Genomic DNA, 24,311 nt, shown 5'->3' with positions numbered 1-24,311 from the left:
ATTTCCAGGTCTTATCCCTCTTCTTTTAAGGAAAAACAAAAATTATCAATTAACAAGGGATATCCTCCAAGTCATTTTATTTAGCCATAGCTGCTCTAGGAAACTAGATTGAGGAAGTTAAGTTTTGCAAATGACTAAATAGCTAAATCTGATGTCTTTAGGAGCCACAGGAATAATGCTGTTTATCTTAAAAAGGAAAAAGCGCTTCATCTTAGTATTTTTATCTTTCTTATAGGCTGTTTAGCAATTTTGCAACAGAGTGTCTTCTCTGTAGATTTCTTAATTGAGTAGTTTCAGTTGCTAAGAGTTGAACATAGCCTGGATACATTTATAATTTGTGTATTAAATTTTTCATTTGAACAACTTATTTTTCAATAAATAATCTTGTTATTTTAAAAGAAGCTCAATGTAAAAATAATAAGAGAAGTACAAAAAAGGAAGAAATAACATTGCATAATATCAACATTTTTAAAATTAGTCTCACTATTAATCATGTCTTGTTATATAGAGCTTGTCCTAATGTTTAAAAAATGACCTCACATCTCTTAGAGTTTCCACTTTTAACATTATGGACTTCTAGACATTTTTTATGCATATGTATTTGTGTGTGTGTAAATGTATATACATACATAATACCTGTGTGTGTATATGCATAAATTGTATTTATCCTGTTCTTTTTTTCCTTTCACTGTATGTCCTGGAGATATATTTAAAAATTAATTAATAAACTATTTTTAGAGTGATTTTAGGTTTACAGCAAAACTGAACAGAAAGTATACAATTTCTATATACCTTCTCCCCACAACATACATGACTTCCCCTCAAAATCCTGCACCAAAGTGGTATATTTAGTACAACTGAAGAATCTTTGACATGTAATCATCACCCAGAGACCATAGTTTACATTAGGGTTCACTTTTGGTGTTGTATATTCTGTGTTTGAAGGAGTGTGTAATGATGTGTATAGACAACTACAGTGTCATAAAATAGTTTTTCTGCCCTAAAGATCCTCTGTTCTGCCTACTCATTCTCTCCCTCTAACCCCCCAGCCCCTGTCAACCACTTTTTACTGTTTCCACAATTTTGCCTTTTCCAGAACACTATATGGTTGGAATCATGTGGTATTTAACTTTTTCAGATTGTCTTCTTTTACTTTAAATTTAGTTTTCCTTGATATCATTTAATGGCTTGATAGCTCATTTCTTTGTAGTTCTGAATAATACTCCATTGTCTGTTTGTACCCTAGTTTATTTATCCATTCACTTACTGAAGGATATCTTGGTTGTCTCCAAGTTTTGCAGGTATAAATAAAGCTGCTGTAATATCTGTGGGCAAGATTTTGTGTGGGAATAAGTTTTCATTTCATTTGGGTATATACCAAGGAGCACAATTACTGGATCTTGTGAGTATGTTTAGTTTTGTGAAAAACAAAACAAAACAAAAAACCAACAACCACCAAACCATCTTCCAAATTAGCTGCATTCCCACCAGCAGTAAATAAGAGTACCTATCCTTACCAGCATTTAGTGTTGTCAGTGTTTTGGATTTTGGTAATTCTAACAAGTGTGTAGTGGGGTCTCACTATTGTTTTGATTTCTCTGATGACATATGATGTGAAGCATTATTCATATGCTCACTTTCCATTTGTAGATCTTCTTTGGTTGAGGTATCTATAAAGATCTTTACCCATTAAACTATTTATTAATTTATTTGTTTTGGTCTGTGCTGGGTCTTTGTTGCTGTTTGTGGGTTTTCTCTAGTTGCTGCGAGCCGGGGCTACTCTTTTGTTGCAGAGAACACCGTAGTTGTGATGTGTGGGCTCAGTTGTGATACACTGGCTTAGTTTCTCAGACCAGGGATCGAACCTGTGTCCCCTGCATTGGCAGGCAGATTCTTAACCACCGGACTACCAGGAAAGTCCTGGTCCGTTTTTAAATTGGGTTGTTTTGTTACTGTTGAGTTTTCAGTTTGTTTTATATTTTGGATAACGGTCTGTTATCGAATATGTCTTTTGCAAATGTTTTCTCCTAGTCTGTGGCCTGATCTTTTCATTCTCTTGACATTATCTTTAAAAAAAAAAAAAACCCCACGTCATTTATTTATTTACTTATTTTTGGTGACACTGGGTCTTCACTGCTGGGTGTGGGCTTTCTCTAGCTGTTGCGAGCGGGGGCTATTCTGTACTTGCAGTGCATGAGCTTCTATTTCACTGCCTTTTCTTGTTGCTGAGCATGTGCTCTAAGGGTGCAAAGGCTTGAGCAGTTGTGACATGGGGGCCCAGTAGTTACAGCGTGTGGGCTCTAGAGTCTGCTGGTTTCAGTAGCTGTGGTGCATGGGCTTAGTTGCTCTGTGGCATGTGGAATCTTCCCAGACCAGGGATCAAGCCTGTGTCCTCTACATTGGCAGGTAGGTTCTTATCCACTGCACCATCAGGGAAGTCCTTGACCTTGTCTTTTGCAGAGCAGAAATTTTTAATTTTGATGAAGTCCAGCTTGCCAATTATTTTTTTCAGGGATTATATCTTTGGTGTTAAATCTAAAAATTTATTGCCACACTGATGGTCTTTTGGATTTTCCTCTGTGTTATCTTCCATGACTTTTATAGTTTTGTGTTTTGCATTTAGATCTATAATCCATTTAGAGTTAATTTTTTTTGTGTGAAGGATGTATGATTTGTGTCAAGATTTAATTTTTTGCATGTGGATGTCTAATTGTTACAGCACCGTTTGTTGAAAAGACTATCTTTGCTGTGCTGTTTTGCTTTTTGCCTTTGTCAGAGACCAGTTGACTATATTTATGTCTATCTATTTCTGTTCCATTAATCTATTTGTCTGTTCTTTTGAAATGCCACACTGTTGTGATTGCTGTAGCTTTATAATAAATCTTGAGGTTGGGTAGACTCCACCTTCCAAAATTGTTCTTCAGTATAATGTTGGCTATTTTGTGTCTTCTGCCTCTCCATATAAATGTCTCCAGTTTGTCAGTGTCCACGAAATGACTCACTGGAACTTTGATTGAGATTGTATTGAATCTATAGGTCAGTTACGGAAGAGTGGACATATTGACAGCATTGAGTCTTCCTAACCATGAATATTTTTCCATTTGGCATTTTGGTATTCTTCTTTGGTATTTCTCAGAGTTTTGTACTTTTCCTCTTGTAGATATTGTATATATTTTGTTTGATTTATATCTATTTAATATTTTTTGAATGCAAATATAAATGGTAATATCTTTTAAAATTCTAGTTGCTGCTTGCTCATTGCTGGTGTATAGGAAAGTGATTAACTTTTGTGCATTAACTTTGTATCCTACAGCCTTGCTGAAGTCACTTATTATTTCTAGGAGTTTTTGTTGTTGTTGTTCTTGTTGATTCTTTAAAATATCCACTGGAGATAATCATGTCATTTATGAAGAAAGACAGTTTTATTTCTTCTCAGTGTATATACCTTTTACAGCCTTTTACTGACTTATTATATTAGCTATGATTTCATGTACAGGCCTTTTGTCTCCTGAAGTACATTTATCCCTAGATATTTTATTCTTTTTGATTTGATGATAAGTGAGATTGTTTCCTTAATTTCTCTTTCTGATCATTCATTTTTAATGGATAGAAATGCAACAGATTTCTTTGTATTAATTTTGTATCCTGCAACTTTTCTGAAACCACTGATAAGTTCTAGTAGCTTTTTAGTAGCATTTTTAGAATTTTCTATGTTTAGTATCACAAATTAATATAAATTTAATATGTATAGTATAAGGATGTGACATATATATCATGAAATGATTGTTGCAATAAGTTTAGTGGCTAGTCATCATCTCCTATAGATAAAAAATTAAAGAAATTTTTTTCTTGTGATGAGAATTCTTAGGATTTATTCTGTTAATAATGTTCATATATAACATACAAAATTATATTTGTCATGTTGTGCATTACATCTCTAGTACTTTTAAGTGGAAGTTTATATCTTTTGACTGTCTTCATCTAATTTCTTCTCTGCTCACCCCTTGCCTCTGGTAAGCACAAATCTAATCTCTTTTCTTTGAGTTTGTTTTTGACATGTAATTGACTGACAACATTTGTTCCTGTTTTACAACACAGTATAAGCAATATCATATGATATTTGTCTTTGTCTGGTTTACTTCACTTCGTATGATATTCTCTAGGTCCATCTATGTTGCTGCAGATGGCATTATTTCACTCTTTTTTTTTTTTTTTAACAGCTGAGTACCATTCCATTGTGTATGCACCACATCTTTATCATTTATCTGTCAGTGGACATTTAGGTTGCTTCCATGTCTTGGCTATTGTAAATAGTGTTGCAGTGAACATTGAACATTGGGTTGCATATCTTTTTGAACTGCGGTTTTGTCTGGATATATGTCCATGAGTGAGATTGCAGGATCATATGGTAGTTTTGTTTTTAGTTTTTTAAAGAACCTCCAGTCTCTTCAGTAAGTAGTGTTGAGAAAACTGGACAGCTGTTTGTAAAAGAATGAAATTAGAACATTCTCTAACACCACACACAAAAATAAATTAAAAAATAGATTAAAGACCTAGATGTGAGACTGGACACTATAAAACTCCTAGAGGAAAACACAGAACACTCTTTGAGATTACAGCAGTATCTTTTTGGATGTGACTTCTAGAGTGATGGAGGTGAAAAAAAAAATAAATGGGATCTAATTAAACTTAAGAGCTTTTGCACAGTGATGGAAACCATGAACAAAAGAAAAACACAATGCCCAGAGTGAGAGAAAATATTTGCAAATGATGTGACTGACAAAGGATTAACCTCTAAAATATACAAAGCAGCTCATACAATTCAATATCAAAAAACCAAACACCACCACCAAAAAATGGGCAGAAGATCTAAATAGGCATTTCTCCAAAGAAGACGTACAGATGGCTGACAGGCACATGAAGAGATGCTCAACATCACTAATTATTAGAGAAATGCAATCAAAACTACAGTGAAGTATCACCCCACACTGGTCAGAATGGCCGTCATCCAAAAGTTTTAAAATGGTAAATTCTGGAGAGGGTGTAGACAGAAGAGAACTTTCCTGCATTGTTGGTGGGAGTGTAAATTGGTACAGCCACTATGGAGAACGGTATAGTGGTTCCTTACACTCTCTTAAACATTTTTGATTTAGAAGATTCATGGTTGGTGGCTTTTTAAAGCTAAACTTTTAAAATTCTAAACATTACATGTATTCTCTGTGTAAGATTTGGAAAATGTGAGCCATAGTGATATAAAAATAATCAGTCACAGTTTGTTAGGGAAACTGTTGTGAGCATTTTGGTGTACTTTTTTTAAAAACTTCCTCGCCTCCCCCTCAGATCCCAACCAGTAAGTATTGTATGATACATGAAGTTTTAGGTTTTGTGTATTGTTTCCCCATTTTCACAGACTCTTCAGGGGCGTTTTAAATGGATATATAGTCCATCATATAGATTCGGTATGTATAATTCACACATTTTATAAACTTTACTCCTACTTTTCCAAATTTTGTTAAATAATGCACTTTTGGGAGGAAATTTTTCTCCTTTATTCTCATTGTCAATTAAAGAATTCTAAATATAGCAGGTAAAATACTGCTACTTTTCATTCATTTATCAGTTTGTGATTCACTTAAATATTTTGAGGACCAATTGTGTGTCAGGCACAATTTAAGGACACTTAAAAAGTTTACTGGCTAATGTAAGAGAATGTAAGAAACAAATGATTATAACATGTGTGATGAGTACTGTGATAGAGGAAGACATAGGACCCTAAGGGACTAAAAAGAGGGACTTCTGTATTGGTTTGAAGTTGGGACAAGGGTAGAAAATTTACTGATCTTACCAGAGGAGGATAAATTTTTTTTCTTTTTAAAAAAAAATTAATGTATTTATTTTAATTGAGGATAATTACTTTACACCATTGTAATGACTTTTTGCCATACATAAGCAAATTGGCCAAAGGTATACATGTATCCCCCTATCCTGAACCCCCCCTCCCAGTGCCCTCTCCACACCATGCCTCTAGGTTGTCCTAGAGCACCGGCTTTGGGTGCTCTGCTTCATGCATCAAACTCACACTGGTCATCTATTTTATATATGGTAATGTATATGTTTCAATGCTATTCTCTCAAATCTTCCCACCCTTTCCTTCTCCCACTGAGTCCAAAAGTGTTCTTTACGTCTGCGTCTCCTTTGTTGCCCTGCATGTAGGATCGTTGGTGCCATCTTTCTAAATTCCATATATATGTGTTAATATGCAGTAATTGTCTTTCTCTTTCTGACTTACTTCACTCTTATGGACCCTGGGTTCATCTATCTCATTAGAACTGACTCAAATGCATTTCTTTTTTTATAGCTGAGTAATATTCTATTGTGTACATGTACCAAAACGTCCTTATCCATTCATCTGCAGATGGACATCCAGGTTGCTTCCATTTCCTAGCTACTGTAAATAGTGCTGCAGGGAACATTGGGATACATGTGTCTCTTTCAATTCTGGTTTCCTTGGGGAATATGCCCAGCAATGGGATTGCTGGGTCATATGGCAGTTTTATTCCCAGTTTTTTAAGGAATCTGAGGAGGAGAAACTTAAACTGGGTCTTAGTATTTATGATATAAGGCCATCAAAAAGTGAGGGTAAGCTGAAAGGCATTCTAGGTGGAGGGAATGGCACATGCAAAGGCAAAGAGGTATTAGCATGTCAAGTTTAGGAAGCTTTCATATTAATATTAAAATGGCTTCTGTCTATGGTGCATGTGAGGGAGTGGCAAGAGAGAAAGCTGAGTAAGTGGGTAGATGTAATTTCATGAAGGGCTTTGAATATCATCTTTAAGGCTGGGGTGTCATCATGAACGAGGCAGAATCGTTGAGGAACATGTTTATAGCTCTGACTCCCATTTGTACATCAGCAATTCTCAACAGCTCTAGCCCAAACCTCAGCTTTGAGTTCCAGATCTATATATCCAACTGCCTTGATGGCCTCTTTAGAATGTCTAGGAAGTAAATTCCATGAAAGCAAGAATTTTACTCCTTTTGTCCTAAGCTGTATCTGCTTTTCTTAGAACAGGCGAACAGTGCCTGGCAATAAGTTATCCTGAGTGATTCAATTCAAAAGAGAACGATTCCTTACTCTATCTCAGAGGTGTCTCGAATTCCACATAAATCCAGGTCATGATCTTATCCCTCTAATCTGCCCTTCTCCTGATGTTGCTTGTTTAAGGGATTGGCACCATCTATTTAATTTCACAAGGTAGAAACCTGAGTATATCTTTGACATATTTCTCTTTTTCACCTTTCACATTCATTTTATCACCAAGACCAAATGAATTTTTGACCCATTTCTTCGTGTGCCCATTTGTCTCCATCTCCACTGCTCTAGTCCAGGCTACCATCTTTCTCCTCATCCTATACAATAATAGTAAACTTTCACCCTTTACTCTTGTCCTTTTTCAATCTGTTTTCTCTGTGTTGGAGTGTAAAAAAAAAAATCACACAAACCCACAGAATCGGATTCTGATATTCCTGTTTGCATCCGTTGCTCATTGCATAAAGAACAAAATTTTTAACACAGGATGCAGGGCCCTGTGTGCTCTGGACCGTGTCTAACCCAATAGCCATGCACATGTCAGTTTTTTGGACTCTGCTCCTTAGTCACACTGACTTTTTAAATTCTTCTAGTGGATCATGCTTTCTTCTGCCACAATTGTAATGTTTAATTAGTAACTTCCAATACATATTGTAAAATGAGAGGAGCGAATGTACCAATCTCATTGAGCTGATATTTATAATTCTTAAAGGATAGTGTTCTATGTGGCATTGCTTTCCTTTTCTTTTATAATTTTTTTTTTTTTTTGGTTGTACTGGATCTTTGTTGCTGCATGCAGGTTTTCTCTAGTTGTGGAGAGTGGGGCCTACTGTTTTTTGCAGTATGTGGCCTTCTTACTGTAGTGACTTCTCTTGTGGAGCATGGGCTCTAGGGTCTGCAGACTTTTGTAATTGTGGCATGTGAACGCAATGAATTCAGCTCCTGAGCTCTAGAGCACAGGCCAAGTAGTTGTGGCATATGGGCTTGATTGCTCCTTGGTATGAGGGATCTTCCCGGACCAGGGATCAAACCTGTGTCTCCTGCTTTGGCAGGCAGATTCTTTACCACTGAGCTACTAGGGAAGCCCCTGCATTCTTTTCTTGAAAAGAAAACTGTCTGTGAATTATTACAAATAAACTGGAGTATTTTCAGTAATAATTTGTTCCTCTTTCAAATTACATATAACATATCTCAATTTTCCATCAAGTCATTTAAAAAACAAATACCTATAAGCTACATTTATTCTTGTTTTAGAGTAAGAAAGCATTGTCTGTTGTAAATTTAAGCCTTTCTATTTTTTAAAAAAATGCTGCTGTAAGAAGGATATATAGGAAATGCCTTAATTTAAAAAAATGATTAGGCTTTATATGAAAGCAGTGACTTAATAACTGGAAAAGGCAATGGCAAGCCACTCCAGTACTCTTGCCTGGAAAATTCCATCGACAGAGGAGCCTGATAGGCTGCAGTCCATGGGGTCGCTAAGGATTGGACATGACTGAGCAACTTCACTTTGATTTTTCACTTTGATGCATTGGAGAAGGAAATGGCAACCCACTCCAGTGTTCTTGCCTGGAGAATCCCAGGGATGGGGGAGCCTGGTGGGCTGCCGTCTATGGGGTTGCACAGAGTCGGACACGACTGAAGTGACTTAGCAGCAGTAGCAATGGGGAGTTATTGTTTGGATTTATGTGATAACTTTTTTAAACATTTATTTATTTATTATTATTTATTTTGGCCGTGCCTGGTCTTAGTTTTGGCATACAGATCATAGATCTTCATTGTGGCATGCAAACTGTTATTTGTGGCATGTGGGGTCTAGTTCCCCGACCAGGGATTGAACCTGGGCCCCATGCATTGGGAGCACAGAGTCTTAGCCACTGGACCACCAGGGAAGTCTCTTGTGTGATAATTTTTATTGTTGTATATTTGGTATTAAATATATTTTGTAATTGAAATATGTATGTATATATTATTTTTTATTCTGTAAAATGAAAAATTTGTTTGCTCATTTCTAGTTCAAATTGTATTTAATAGCTTAAGTAACTTTAGCAGGTATTACACCACAGAATATGTACTCATTACTCATTTTTCTTTAACTTTTTCTTCATGTCAGAGCAAAAGACTAAACTTACAGAAGAATGCAATCAAGTGATGGCTTTTTCTTTAGAATCTGAATATGGAGGCCACAGGAACAGATGATGTCGATAAGCTGAAAACTAAATTTATATCTGCTTGGAACAACATGAAATATAGTAAGTATCATGATTTGAAAATTATGTAATCCAAAGAAATATTTGAAGGTATGTATTATCTCCCTTATTCAGTCAGTAACAATTGCTGAGGTTTTCCTTGAATGAAATATTTCTGTAAGGAATAAAAATAATATATTCTCTATATATGTCAGTTACAAAGTATATAAGAATACTTCCTAAAGAAAGAGCCAAATATCCTCATAAATATTGCTTAGAAACTCAGGCATATCATGTGGTCCTTTAAAAAAGAAAATGCCAAAGCAGATATAATTTATTCAGGTAACGGATACTACCTCAGTTTTTCAGACTCAGTTTCAGGCAGCCTCACGTCTGAACCAGGAACCAATCAAAATAGATATCTGAACACAGAAAGCAGACCGTATAAAGTTCATACTCTGATACATATAACTTTCTTCTAGGAGCACACTCAGACAATTATAACTTAGTTATTCTTGGTTTGCATATAGATCTGGTAAGGATCATATGGTTGTTTTGAAGCCTACTTCAGACTGGAAACAAACTGTCGATGAAGAATCTTTCAAAGGTGGAGAAATATTCAGAGAATTATTGTCAACAGGAAGAAGTTCATATCCGTAAAATAGGAATGGAAAAATTTAGTAAAACCCATAGGCAGTGCAAATTCAAGTAAAACACAGTTGGCTGTTGGCTCCTGATTCACTGGAAATCATGGCCAGCTAGCTATTTAGACAGTTAAAACTTGGTAATAACTTAACATTGCATTTTGAAGATTATAGACATTAATTTTTTGAAAATTTGAGATAAATCATTTGCTACTAAAATTCACCCTTTTAAAGGGTATAGTTCAGTGGTTTTTTTAGTATATTCACAGAAATGTACAACCATCGTCACTAGCTCGAGAACATTTTTATCACCCCTCAAAGTTACCCTGTACCCATTAGTAGTATAAGAATACTCCGTATTCTTCCCCATCTCTCTCCAATCCCTGACATCCACCATGCTACTTTCTGCCTCTATAGATTTGCCTATTCTGGACTTTACATATAAATGCTATCACATAACTTGTGGTCTTTTGTTTTTGACTCCTTTCACTTAGCACAGTGTTTTCAAAGTTCATCCATGTTGTTGCATGTATGTATCAATACCACATTCTCTTATATGGTTAAGTGCTATTTCACTGTATGGATATATGCCATTTTCTTTACTCACTCATTAGTTGATGGACATTTGGGTTATTTCTACTTTTTGGCTATATGAATAGTACTGCTGTGAATATTGTTTACAAGTTTTTGTGTAAACTTAGTTTCAGTTCTCTTGGCTATATTCCTAGGAGTAAAATTACTGGATCATATATTAACTCTAAGTTTAACTTTTCAAGGAACTACCCAACTGTTTGGACCATTATACATTGCTACAGCAATGTTTGAAGGTTTAAATTTCTCTATATCCTCAGCAGTACTTGTTAATGTCCATCTTTTTAATTAGATCCATTTTAGTGAGTGTGAAATATCTCACTGTAAGTTTGATTTGTATTTCCCTGATGACTGTACGAAGGTAAATGTCTTGTCATGTGTTTATTAGCCATTTGTATGTATTCTTTGAAGATATGTCCATTTAATTTTTTACACATCTTAAGATTGGGTTGTCTTTTTAATATTGGGTTTTAAGTGTTCTTTATATATTCTAGATGAAAGTCCCCCAGCAAAAATATGATTTGCAGATATTTTTTCTCATTCTTGAATTGTCTTTTCACTTTCTTAATAGTGTCTACTAAAGCATAAAACTTTGATTTTGATGAGGTCCACTTTACCTATTTTTTTCTTTGTTGTTATGCTTTTGATGCTGTATTTAAGAAATGTTGATTAAATCAAGATCATGAAGTTTTACACCTATTTTTAAAGATATTTTTTCTTTTTAGCTCTTCTATTTAGGTCCTTGATCCATTTTGAGTTAATTTTTGTATGTGATGTGAGGTAGAAGTTCCACTTCATTCTTCGTATGTGGCTATCTAGTTGTCATAGCACCATTTGTTTAGAAGAATATTCTTTTCCCATTGAATGGTCTTGCCACCCTTATCTAAAATCAGTTGACCATAGATGTAAAGGGTTTATTTCTGGACACTCAGTTCTATTCCATTAATCTATATGTTTGTTCTTACGCCAATACAACATTCTCTTGATTAGTTTAGCTGTTTGTGAGATCTGAAATTGGAAAGTATGATTCCTCCAATTTTGCTCTTCTTTTCCAAGATTGTGTTAACTATTCTGGATCTCATGCATTTTCCCTATGAATTTTTGATCATCTTATCAATTCTGAAAGAAATTCAGCTAGGATTTTTATATAGATTTTAGTGAATCTATAGATCAATTTTCAGAGTATTGACATATTAACAGAATACTTCCATATTAAGATTTCCAATTCATAGACATGGGATGTCTTTACACTTATTTAGATTTTAAATTTCTTGCCATGACATTTTGTAGTTTTCTGTAAGTCTTACACTTCTTTTGTTAAAGTTATACCTAAATGTTTTATTCTTTTCAGTGCTATTTTATTTGTAATATTTTTCCAATTTTTGGCCACACCTTGCAGCATGTGGGATCTTAGTTCCCTGAACAGGGATTGAATCCTCGCCCCTTGCTTTGGAAAGCAGAGTCATAACCCCTGGACCATTGGAGAAGTCCTTCAATGCTATTTTAAAACGGATTGTCTTCTTAATTTCTTTTCATATTCTTTGTTAGTCTATAGAAATACAATTGATTTTTTTGTGATTTGATCATGTGTCTTGTAAACTTGATCTCCTTTATTAGTTCTAATAGGTTTTTGTGGATTCTAGAGGATTTTCTGTGTAAGCTCATGCCATCTGCAAATAGAGACTTACATTCTTTTCAGTCATTTAATCTGATGGATAGATTATGTGATGAAGATTTCATTTATAAGGTCTGGAAATTATCATACTGGTACTAACACATTTTAGCAGTATCCTAGGAATTGTTACTTAAACTATTATTTACATATGTGTAGCTTTCCCTATCTAGATATTAAGTGGGTATAGCAAGATTATGGTAATCCCTAATCTCTGAAGAACAGAATGTTCAGGGTAACTGTATGTTACCCTGGAGAAGGGTACCCTCCAGAAGGTACCTTCTGGAGAAGGACATGGCAACTCACCCCAGTATTCTTGCTTGGGAAATCCCATGGACAGGGGAGCCTGGCAGGCTACAGTCCATGGGTTGCAAAGAGTTGGACACCACTTAGTGACTGAGCAGTCACATGTTCTAGATAGTTTTGAGTTAGAGAATAGTATTTTAGTTTCGTTTTATTGATGAAAATTATTCTAAAATGTTTAATATGTATCCATTCCTGGCTTAGAGTTTGTATTGTATGGGTGGTTTGTGTGCATGCTAAGGCACTTCAGTCATGTCCAACTCAGTAATCCTCTGGACTATAGCCCACCAGCCTCCTCTGTCTGTGGGATTCTCCAGGCTAGAATACTGGAGTGGGTTGCCATGGTGTCCTCCAGGGGATCTTCCTGACCCAGGGATTGAACCTGTGTCTCTTAGGTCTCCTGCACTGGCACATGGGTTCTTTACCATGTGTGGTTTAAGAAGTACTAAAACATTTTTTTGAATTTATTTGTTTTTAATTGAAGAATAATTGCTTTACTGTATTATGTTGGTTTCTGCCATACATCACCATGAATCAGCCATAGGTGTCCCCTCCTTCTTGAACCTCTCTCCTATCTCCCATCCCATCTCATCCCTCTAGGTTGTCACAGAGCACCTGTTTGAACTCCCCGAGTCATGCAGCAAATTCTCACTGGCTATCTGTTTCACATATGGTAGTGTATATGTTTCCATGCTACTCTCTCCATTCATCCTACCCTCTCCATTCCCATGCTGTGACTATTAGTCTGTTTTCTATGCGTCTCCATTGCTGCCCTAGATCTAATAGGTTCATTAGTACCATCTTTCTAGATAGTGTATATATGTGTTAATATATGATATTTGTTTTTCTCTTTCTGACTTCCACCTGATTAGAACTGACTCACATGCATTCCTTTTTATGGCCAAGTAATATTCCATTGTGTATATGTACCACAGCTTCTTTGTCCATGCATCTGTCATTGGAAAGGGCTTTCCTAGTGGCTCAGACAGTAAAGCGTCTGCCTGTAATATGGGAGACTCAGGTTCTATCCCTGGGTTGGAAAGATCTCCTGGAGAAGGAAATGGCAACCCACTCCAGTACTCTTGGCTGGAAATTCCCATAGATGGAGGAGCCTGGTAGGCTACAGTCCACGGGGTTGCAAAGAGTTGGACATGACTGAGCGACTTCGGTTTGCTTTGCTTCTGTCATTGGATATCTAGGTTGCTTCCATGTCCTAACTATTGTAAATAGTGCTGCAGTGAACATGTGTAGATGGGGTTCGGTTCAGTTCAGTTCAGTTCCGTTGCTCAGTCATGTCCGATTCTTTGCAACCCCATGAATTGCAGCACGCCAGGCCTCCCTGTCCATCACCAACTCCCAGAGTTCACTCAAACTCATGTCCATCGAGTCAGTGATGCCATCCAGCCATCTTATCCTCGGTCGTCCCCTTCTCCTCCTGCCCCCAATCCCTCCCAGCATCAGAGTCTTTTCCAATGAGTCAGCTCTTCCCATGAGGTGGCCAAAGTATTGGAGTTTCAGCTTCAGCATCAGTCCTTCCAATGAACACCCAGGACTGATCTCCTTTAGAATGGACTGATTGGATCTCCTTGCAGTCCAAGGGATCCTCAAGAGTCTTCTCCAACACCACAGTTCAAAAGCATCAATTCTTTGGTGCTCAGCTTTCTTCATAGTCCAACTCTCACATCCATACATGACCACAGAAAAAACCATAGCCTTGACTAGACGGACCTTTGTTGGCAAAGTAATGTCTCTGCTTTTTACTATGCTACCTAGGTTGGTCATAACTTTCCTTCCAAGGAGTAAGCGTCTTTAATTTCATGGCTGCAGTCACCATCTGCAGTGATTTTGGAGCCCCCAAATATAAAGTCTGACACTGTTTCCACTGTTTCCCCATCTATTTCCCATGAAGTGATGGGACCAGATGCCATGATCTTCGTTTTCTGAATGTTGAGCTTTAAGCCAACTTTTTCACTCTCCTCTTTCACTTTCATCAGGAGGCTTTTTAGTTCCTCTTCACTTTGTGCCAGAAGGGTGGTGTTATCTGCATATCTGAGGTTATTGATATTTCTCCTGGCAATCTTGATTCCAGCTTGTGCTTCTTCCAGCCCAGTGTTTCTCATGATGTCCTCTGCATATAAGTTAAATAAGCAGGGTGACAATATACAGCCTTGACATACTCCTTTTCCTATTTGGAACCAGTCTGTTGTCCCATGTCCAGTTCTAACTGCTGCTTCCTGACCTGCATACAGATTTCTCAAGAGGCAGGTCAGGTGGTCTGGTATTCCCATGTCTTTCAGAATTTTCCAGTTTATTGTGATCTACACAGTCATAGTCAATAAAGCAGAAGTAGATGTTTTTCTGGAACTCTCTTGCTTTTTCTATGATCCAGCAGATGTTGGCAATTTGATCTCTGGTTCCTCTGCCTTTTCTAAAACCATCTTGAACCTCTGGAATTTCATGGTTCATGTATTGCTGAAGCCTGGCTTGGAGAATTTTGAGCATTACTTTACTAGCGTGTGAGATGCGGTACATGTGTCTTTTTCAGTTCTGGTTTCCTCAAGGCATATACCCTTGATTATTGGGTCATACGGTAGTTTTAGTCCTAGTTTTTTAAGGAGTCTCATACTATCCTCCATAGTGGCTGTATTAATTTACATTCCCACCAGCAATGCAAGAGGATTCCCTTTTCTCCACACCCTCTCCAGCATTTATTGTTGATTTTTTGATGATGGCCATTCTAATCAGTGTGAGATGATACCTCATTGTAGTTTTGATTTGCATTTCTCTAATAATGAGCGATATTGAGCATTTTTTCATGTGCTTATTAGCCATCTGTACGTCTTTGTAGAAATGTCTGTTTAGGTCTCCTCCCCACTTTTTGATTGGGTTGTTTGTTTCTCTGGTATTGAGTGGCACAAGCTGCTTGTATATTTTGGAAATTAATCCTTTGTCAGTTGTTTCATTTGCTATTGTTTTCTCCCCATCTGAGGATTATCTTTTCAGCTTGTTTATAGCTTCCTTTGCTGTGCGAATGTTTTTATGTTTAATTAGGTCCCACTTGTTTATTTTTGTTTTAATTTCCATTCTACTCAAGGGAGGTGGGTCATAAGAGGACCTTGCTGTGATTTATGTCATACAGTGTTCTGCCTATGTTTTCCTCTAAGAGTTTTATAGTTTCTGGTCTTACATTTAGGTCTTTAAGCCATTTTGAATTACCTTTCTGTATGGTGTTAGGAAATGTTCTAATTTCATTGTTTTTACATGTAACTGTCCAGTTTTCCCAGCACCACTTATTGAAGACCCTATCTTTTCTCCATTGTATATTCTTGCCTTGTTTGTCAATGATAAGGTGCCCATAGGTGTGTGGGTTTATCTCTGGGCTTTTATCTTGTTCCATTGGTCTATATTTCTTTTTATTTTGTGCCAGTACCATACTGTCTTGATGACTGAAGCTTTGCTGTATAGTCTGAAGTTAGGAAGGTTGATTCCTTGAACTTCATTCTTATTTCTCAAGATTGCTTTGGCTATTTGGAGTCTTTTGTATTTCCATATGAATTATGAATTTTTTTGTTTTAGTTCTGTGAGAAATGCCATCGGTAATTTGATAGGGATTGTTTTTGGTAGTATAGTCATTTTCATAATATTAATTCTTCCAACCCAGGCACATGGAATATCTCTTCATTGTTTATGTCATCTTAGATTTCTTTCATCAGTGTCTTATAGTTTTCTGTATACAGCTCTTTTGTCTCCTTAGTTAGGTTTATTCCTAGGTATTTTATTCTTTTGGTTACAGTGGTAAATGGGATTGCTTCCTTAACTTCTGTTTCTGACTTTTCATTGTTAGTGTATAGGAACACAACTGATTTCTGGGTATTGATTTTCTTTCCTGTGACTTTACTGAATTCACTGATTAGCTCTAGCAATTTTCTGACACTATTTTAGGGTTTTCTGTGTGTAGTTCATGTTATCTGCAAACAGTGAGAGTTTTACTTCTTTTCCAATCTGGATTCTTTTTTTTTTTCTTTTTCTTCTCTGATTGCTGTGGCTAGGACTTCCAAACCTATGTTGAATAATATTGGCAAGAGTGGGCACCCTTGTCTTATTTCTGATCTAGGTGAAATGCCTTCAGTTTTTCACCATTGAGATTAATGTGTGCTCTGGGTTTATCATATATGGCCTTTATTGTGTTGAGGTAGCTTCCTTCTGTGCCCATTCTTTGAATAATTTTTATCAAATGGGTGCTGAATTTTGTCAAAAGCTTTTTCTGCAAATATTGAGATTATCATATTATTTTTATCTTTCAGTTTGTTAATATGGTATATCATATTTATTGATTTGTGTATATTGAAGAATCCTTGCATCCCTGGGATAAACCCGACTTGATCATGGTGTATAATCTTTTGAATGTGTTGTGTTGTATGATGTTTGAATATGTTGAGGATTTTTGCATCTATGTTCATCAGTGATATTGACCTATAATTTTCTCTTTTTTGGTGATGTCTTTATCTGGTTTTGGTATCAAGGTGATGGTAGCCTTGTAGAATGAGTTTGGAAGTGTTCCTTTCTCTGCAATTTTTTGGAAGTTTGAGAAGGAAGGCATCAGCTCTTCTCTGAATGTTTCATAGAATTCACCTGTGAAGCCATCTGGCCCTGGGCTTTTGTTTTTGGGGAGATTTTTGATCACAGTTTCGATTTCAGTGCTTGTGATTGGCTTGTTCATAATTTCTATTTCTTTCTGGTTCAGTCTTGGAAGGTTGAACTTGTCTAAGAATCTGTCCATTTCTTTCAGATTGTCCATTATACTGACATAAAATTGCCTATAATAGTCTTCTATGATCCTTTGTATTGTTGTGTTGTCTATTGTAACCTCTCCTTTTTAATTTCTAATTTTGTTAATTTGATTCTTCTCCCTTTTTTTCTTGATAAGTTTGGCTAATGATTTGTCAATTTTATTTATCTTCTTGAATAACCAGCTTTTAGTTCCATTAATCTTTGTTATTGTTTTCTTCATTTCTTTTTCATTTATTTCTTCTCTAATCTTTATAATTTATTTCCTTCTACTAACTTTGGGTTTTTTTTTATTTTTCTTTTTCCAGTATCAAGTTATGTTGTCTATTTTGTGTTTTTCTTGTTTCTTGAGATCGGATTGTATTGCTATAAATTTCCCTCTTAGAACTGCTTTTGCTGCATCCCATAGGTTTTGAGTCACTGTTTTCATTGTTATTTTTTTCTAGGAATTTTTTGATTTCCCTTTTTATTTCTTCAGGGACTAGTTGATTATTTGGAAATGTGTTGTTTAATCTCCATGTGTTTGTATTCTTAAGTTTTTTTTTCTGTAATTTTTATCTAGGTATTGTGGTCAGAAAAGATGATTGATTTCAGTTTTCTTAAGTTTACTGAGACTTGATTTGTAACCCACAATGTGGTCCGTCTTGGAGAATGTTCCATGTGCACTTGAGAAGAAAGTGTATTTTTCTGTATTTGGCTGGGATGTCCTAAAGATATCAGTTAGGTTCATCTGGTTGAATGTGTCATTTTATTTATTTATTTATTTAAAATATTAATTTATTTATTTTAATTGGAGGTTAATTACTTTACAATATTGTATTGGTTTTGCCATACATCAACATGAATCCGCCACAGGTATACACGTGTTCCCCATCCTGAACCCCATTTTAAAGCTTGTGTTTCCTTATTAATTTTCTGTTTTGATGATCTGTCCATTGGTGTAAGTGAGGTGTTAAAGTCCCCTACTATTATTGTGTTACTGTAGTTTCCCCTTTTATGTTTGTTAGTGTTTGTCTTGTGTATTGAGGTGCTGTTATGTTGGATGCATAAATATTTACAGTTGTTATGTCTTCTTCTTGGATTGATCCCTTAATTATTATGTAGTGAAGAAGGACTGAAATTGATTGAGCACCAACCAGTATATTATAGCTTATGTACCTTATCAATTAAATCTCATATCTTTCTGAGTTAGAGATCTTTCTGGGATTTATATCTCCATCTTTTTAAGGTTTTCCTTTTTTGGAAATTAGAAAACTGAGATTGACATGCTCAAGGTCACGTACCTAGATGAGTCTTGAAATGGTATTCAAGTCCAGCCTCCTTTGGCTCCCTATTCTTGCTGTTTTCTGGATACACTGAACATAATTTAGAATTATTTTTTTATCAATGTCAGTATTAGGATATGAAGACAGAACTAGAAATGGCATAACACTTGCATTTTAAAAGAGACTGGACCTTACTTTTTTGAAAAAATATTTAATTTTTGCTTTCCTCCCCACCCCCTTATTTACATGATTTTATGAGGTATATAAACTTGATTTCCTTTTTAAAATATTAAATAATTCATCCTTCTTCTAAATCATCCTTCATGATTTCTGTTCCTCCAGAAAATTGTTATCATCTCTACTGTTTCAATGTCTTTGATTTGTTTGCATCTTTTAAAGCTTTATTTGTGATTTTATAATTGCTAACTTAATGGACTGTAGGTTTTGGGGTAACATTTTGTTTATGGTGACTCTCCTAAGACAGTCCTCAGTGAATCACATTTTGTGTTGTCTTTTTTTCTCATTTGAATCTGCGTTGGACTGTGTCTTACGTCAACCAATAGAATAGAAAGGAGGCTATGTCGACTCTAGGCCTAACTCTTAGGAGACAACTTCTACTCTCTTTGTGCACTATAACTTATTGCTTATGTAAAATGTAGATCATTGCAGAGCCTCAGACTCTGACTCAGATTCACCTTTCTTTCTTTTGGAAGGACTGGTGACTGGTAAGAGGGTGTAGGTTGAAGGTAAAGCATAGGGACAGAGAAGTCCTCCTTAAAGGATTTTTGTTTGTTTTTAAGGTTGTGTTTATAAAGGACTTATTTGGAAATGTTGCCTTTTGGAGAGGGGGGAATTGTTCCTGGTTTGGGGGTTAAAATCATTCTAGCATGGTACTAATAACACTCGTAAATTGGGAACAACAAAAACTGCATGTTTGAACTAGAAGATGATTTAAATGGATTGAAATGGGCTGATATTGGGGAGGATAATTTTGTCATGGAATAATATGAGCCAAATAGTAAAGCCTGCTTTGAGTATAGATGAAAATTAGTGGAAAAGATAGCTCTCAAGGTAATTTGTATCATATTGAAGAAAGTCTTTAGTATCACAGAGAAGTTCATTATAAATCTGTTAGGTTAATGAGTCATTGAGGTTGGTTTTTGAGCAAATGAGTAGATGAATTACCTAATCAAAGCTGAGCCACAGGGAGATTAATTTGTCAGGGATAAGTGGCATATGCTAGCATGGGGAAAGACTGATGACAGAGAAGCCATTTGGGGGAGTACTGCAAATTAGACTTTGGAGTAATCCAAAGTCTAATCAGTGTATTTGACTTTCCATTCTCTCTGTTTCAGTACCAAACTCAGATACTTGTATGATTTTTATTATAAATACATATTTTAATGTACTTGTTCTTTGTACTTATTTGTATTATAGTCTTTAAGGAAGCACTTTCATAAAAGTCACTCATTTAAAATTTGTAACAACTCTGTTAAATATAAATGCTGGTCTGCTTAAGACTAGACCTAGTCTTGACTCCCAGTTTCAGATTCTGTTTCTCTGTTCTTACATTTTAGGAGCTGCTTTTTAAGGCTACATTAGCACGCAGGAATTTCATATACTTGGGAATATTCAGGAATATAATGGGCAAGTGCTTTTCTTAGGAAATAGAGAATATTAATGGCATCATAAAAAGCCAAAAGGGTAGTACCTTTTAGATATAGACAATTTAGTCGGAAGAAAATTGAAAGAGTTAGAGTTTGCAGCTAAAAGTTGAGGATTGAGGATTTGGTTTGGGAGGTGGAAAATTGAGATGAAAATGTCTGAAAGCTTCGTATATCACTTTCAGAAATCCTCATTAAGCCGAAATGATGGGGTTAAAACAGATTTCCCTAGGAAACTTCAGCGATCTGCTTTTATCATAAGCATTAGTATACTCTGGGAGAAGGAAATGGCAACCTACAGTACTCTTGCCTGGAAGATCCCATGGACAAGGGAGCCTGGTAGGCTGCAGTCCATGGGGTCGCTAAGAGTCGGACACAACTGAGCGACTTCACTTTCACTTTTCACTTTCATGCATTGGAGAAGGAAATGGCAACCCACTCCAGTATTCTTGCCTGAAGAATCCCAAGGACAGAGGAGCCTGATGGGCTGCTGTCTACGGGGTCGCGCAGAGTTGGACACGACTGGAGTGACTTAGTGGCAGCAGCAGCAGTATATTCTGTGATCTTATCCCTAAATTACTTCATTGGAATGTTCAAATATTTTAAACTTTTAAGTTATCTAAAATGGAAGGAAATACAAGAAATTGGTAATACTTATTGCCTTTTGGAAGATGGTTGGTGTCAAGGAAACTGGAGTAGAATTTTTAACTTTTAATTTTTATACTGTGAAAACATTGTGATCTGTTTGAAAATAAATTAAAACTAAAATGTTTTCTCTGTTACGATCTTTAAGTGGATAGAATGTGGTTAAAATACTTAGCTTTATTTTAAAATATTTAATGTAAGTGCCCTGTATTTTCGGAGAAGGCAATGGCACCCCACCCCAGTACTCTTGCCTGGAAGGTCCATGGATGGAGGAGCCTCGAAGGCTGCAGTCCATGGAGTCGCGAAGAGTTGTGTCCGACTGAGTGACTTCACTTTCACTTTTTACTTTCATGCATTGGAGAAGGAAATGGCAACCCACTCCAGTGTTCTTGCCTGGAGAATCCCAGGGACAGGGGAGCCTGGTGGGCTGCTGTCTCTGGGGTCGCACAGAGTCGGACATGACTGAAGTGACTTAGCAGCAGCAGCAGCAGCAGTAGCCCTGTATTTTCAGTTCATTGTCAACATATTTTTGCTCCACTTGTAAAAGATGTACATCTGTATTGAGAATTCGTGATTTGAAATGAAATAAAAGAAAATGCTGCTAAACTTTTAGTCTGAAATCCCTTAATTGCAAAACTGTCTTTCTCTTTGTCTTATTTAGGTTGGGTGTTGAAAACGAAGACATATTTTAGTAGAAATTCTCCTGTATTATTACTTGGAAAATGTTACCATTTTAAATATGAAGGTAAGCACTAAATTTGTAATCCATTTAAAAATCTTTGTAGAAACTCACTGTGTTGTTTTCATTATTCTATTTCTAGATTAATCTACCTTTGACATATTTCTTTTGTTTTTCACTTCCAGTTATTTTTATGTATTTAAGTGGTAAAATACATATAACACAAATTTTGACATCTTCGTCATTTTTAAGTGTACAGTTCAGTGGTATTAAATACATTCATAATGTTGTGTTACTATCATTACCATTCATCTATAGAATTCTTCATCTTGTAACACTGAATTTGGTACCCATTAAACAGTAACTCCTCATTCCTCTCCCTTATTCTTGTATTTAAGGGAGTGTCTGATGAGGATTGCCAGATTTATATGTGTGTGTTTTAACTCTGTGTTCTGTGTTGTGATTTTTGATGGCCATTTTGCTTTGTCTGGCCACCATTTGGTTTAGACTTGCTGCCATTTTGTTAGAACTTGATTTTCTTTCCCTGTGCCTTGAGACCAGGGCTCTCAGAAACACTTATCTAGACTATTTCTAACTCCTGAGACTGAGGGAAAAGGGGAAAAAGACTTTAAAAATTTTATTTATTTCAACTATTTTTTATAAGCTAGTAAATTTTATATTGTAATATCTGATTCATGACTAAACTTAGAAAATGAAGCTAGATCTTGTGGTGTCTAAATATGTCTTGGTATGTCTTTGTCTCTGGGTAATATTTTTGAGGTTAATTTGTAAATGAGCTGTATTTATTTGACTTAAAAAAATGTAAGCACTTACAAATCAAATAATTCTAAATTAAACAATAAATTCCAGGTTCATGTGAACTGGGAAATATTCAGTATTAAATACCTGATATTAATGTTTTTGTTGACCTATCTAATATAGACATGTCTTAGAGTAATTAACATTAAGTAGAATATTTTCCAGAGAAGGCAATGGCACCCCACTCCAGTACTCTTGCCTGGAAAATTCCATGGACGTAGGAGCCTGGTAGGCTGTAGTCCATGGGGTCGCGAAGAGTCGGACACGACTGAGCGACTTCCCTCCCTTTCCCTCATTCCTCTCTTCCTTTCAGCCCCTGGCAATCTGTATTCTACTTTTTATGCATATATTTTGGCATATATCTTTTAAGAACCTGTATTTTATGTAACACATAAAATATGGATAGAAGGTTAACTATGCTAATTCCTAACACATAAAATATGTTACATAAAATACTGCCATGTGGTTTGAGTTTCTTGTAAATTCCTTGAAATTAAAGTTCATACCATTGTACTCCATTTAGTATATTCCCTCATAGTTTTGGACTTACAGTATGAGTGATAAATAAATATTATTTGAATTGATATCTTGATATTTTAAATCAAATTCTCTGATAATTTTAAAGTATACGATAATAATTAAAAGTATACCTTCTAGTTAACCTAAAAATGGTAAGTTTTCCAATTTGTAAGATGCTCCAATTTCTGAAACTGTTTACTGTATTTGATGTTTCTGAATTCTTACATATACTCATCCTTTCTGTAATTATTGTGTATTTTCTTTTAATAATTTATACCCTTTATCGAGTGCCTACTATGTGTCAAGCATCATGCTAAACTCTTTGAGAAATGTCTTTAATTCTCACAACAAGCCTACAAGGTAGATTTAAGTAGGCTCAATAGTAATATAATATTCTGTTTATCACATTTGAAATATTTTAATGCTAATCTTTTCTTTCTTTGTATATCATTATGGACTCATAGGTTTTTAGGTTCTATACTGTGCATTGGTCAGTCTCCACCAGTAATCTTCTTAAGGTACTCAAATTAGCCAGTGGAAATTTCTTTCAGATTGGCTTATCTGTCAACAAATGCTAATTAATTTTTGGAAATTTCCTATTTTCTTCCTTAAGTAGGTGTGCCATGCCCACTTTATACTTTTCTGCCTCAGATATGAAATCAGCCATTCCCAATGAACTCTGGTTTCTTGTGTAGAAAAAGGTGTCATTGTGGAGATAACATTTCTCCAGGCCACTTGAGTGGACAGAGCCAGAGAAGATAAATATTTTTTCTTTTTTTTTCTTTTAGAGCCATCAGTGTATAATAGTTGTTTCCAATCTAGTTCTGATGGATCACATTCCCACTTAAATTCTTGATTTTTTAATTATCTTTTTCTATTATGTAAAGATTTTCTAAAAGTTTTTTTGTTTTGCTAAAGGTTTTGGTCAAATTACTTTAACCAGAGTCACTCATCTCTCATTATTGATTGACATTTATCTGATGGATAGTTTGTTCAGTTGTTTCAATTCCCTTTCAGTTTGAAGGTGTTGGCAATCTGTTTCACAGATCTAAGTGCTTAGAAAATGGTGTCTTCCAATCACAGTGGTTTTATTTTGCCTCCCTCTGACTTATCTACAATGAATTAATTTGTGATGATAAATAAGTATAAGATTCCTATAAGGTTATAATCTTAATATGATTATACTACTTTATGCAAAGTCTGTCCTGCTTTTTCAAGGTTTTAAATTTATCTTGCTACCTTTCTTGAACTACAAACTTATATTATGCAATTTTTCTTTCCCAGAGTTTGGTATCATGCTGTGCATTGTTAAGTCAATGTTCATGGTATGTAAATCCAAATGGTCCTTCCAATCAGTATTATTTTGATCAAATACCAAAATTTCATAAAAAATTAAGGTATCTGTAAGAGAAGCAGTTAAGGATTTTATCTTACTTTAAGAAAGCC

The 24,311-nt window shown here is 35.5% G+C and overlaps 1 protein-coding gene across 2 annotated transcripts in view; it reads left to right on the top strand.

The window, feature by feature from the left end:
* ATG4C (autophagy related 4C cysteine peptidase) overlaps window positions 1-24,311 on the top strand; it is a 106,660-nt gene that overhangs the window by 19,753 nt on the left and 62,596 nt on the right. For both annotated transcript variants that reach the window (XM_068964868.1, XM_068964867.1), the window contains exons 2-3: window positions 9,201-9,339; window positions 21,510-21,593. In XM_068964868.1, coding sequence (XP_068820969.1) covers window positions 9,264-9,339; window positions 21,510-21,593 — 160 coding nt within the window. In that variant the 5' untranslated portion in view covers window positions 9,201-9,263. The remainder of the gene's footprint in view (window positions 1-9,200; window positions 9,340-21,509; window positions 21,594-24,311) is intronic.

The sequence above is a fragment of the Capricornis sumatraensis genome, chromosome 2 (assembly GCF_032405125.1).
Source record: "Capricornis sumatraensis isolate serow.1 chromosome 2, serow.2, whole genome shotgun sequence".
In the NCBI taxonomy this organism is placed as follows: domain Eukaryota; kingdom Metazoa; phylum Chordata; class Mammalia; order Artiodactyla; family Bovidae; genus Capricornis; species Capricornis sumatraensis.
Note: the sequence above shows the minus strand (reverse complement) of the source record. Positions and strands in the feature narration are given on the sequence as shown.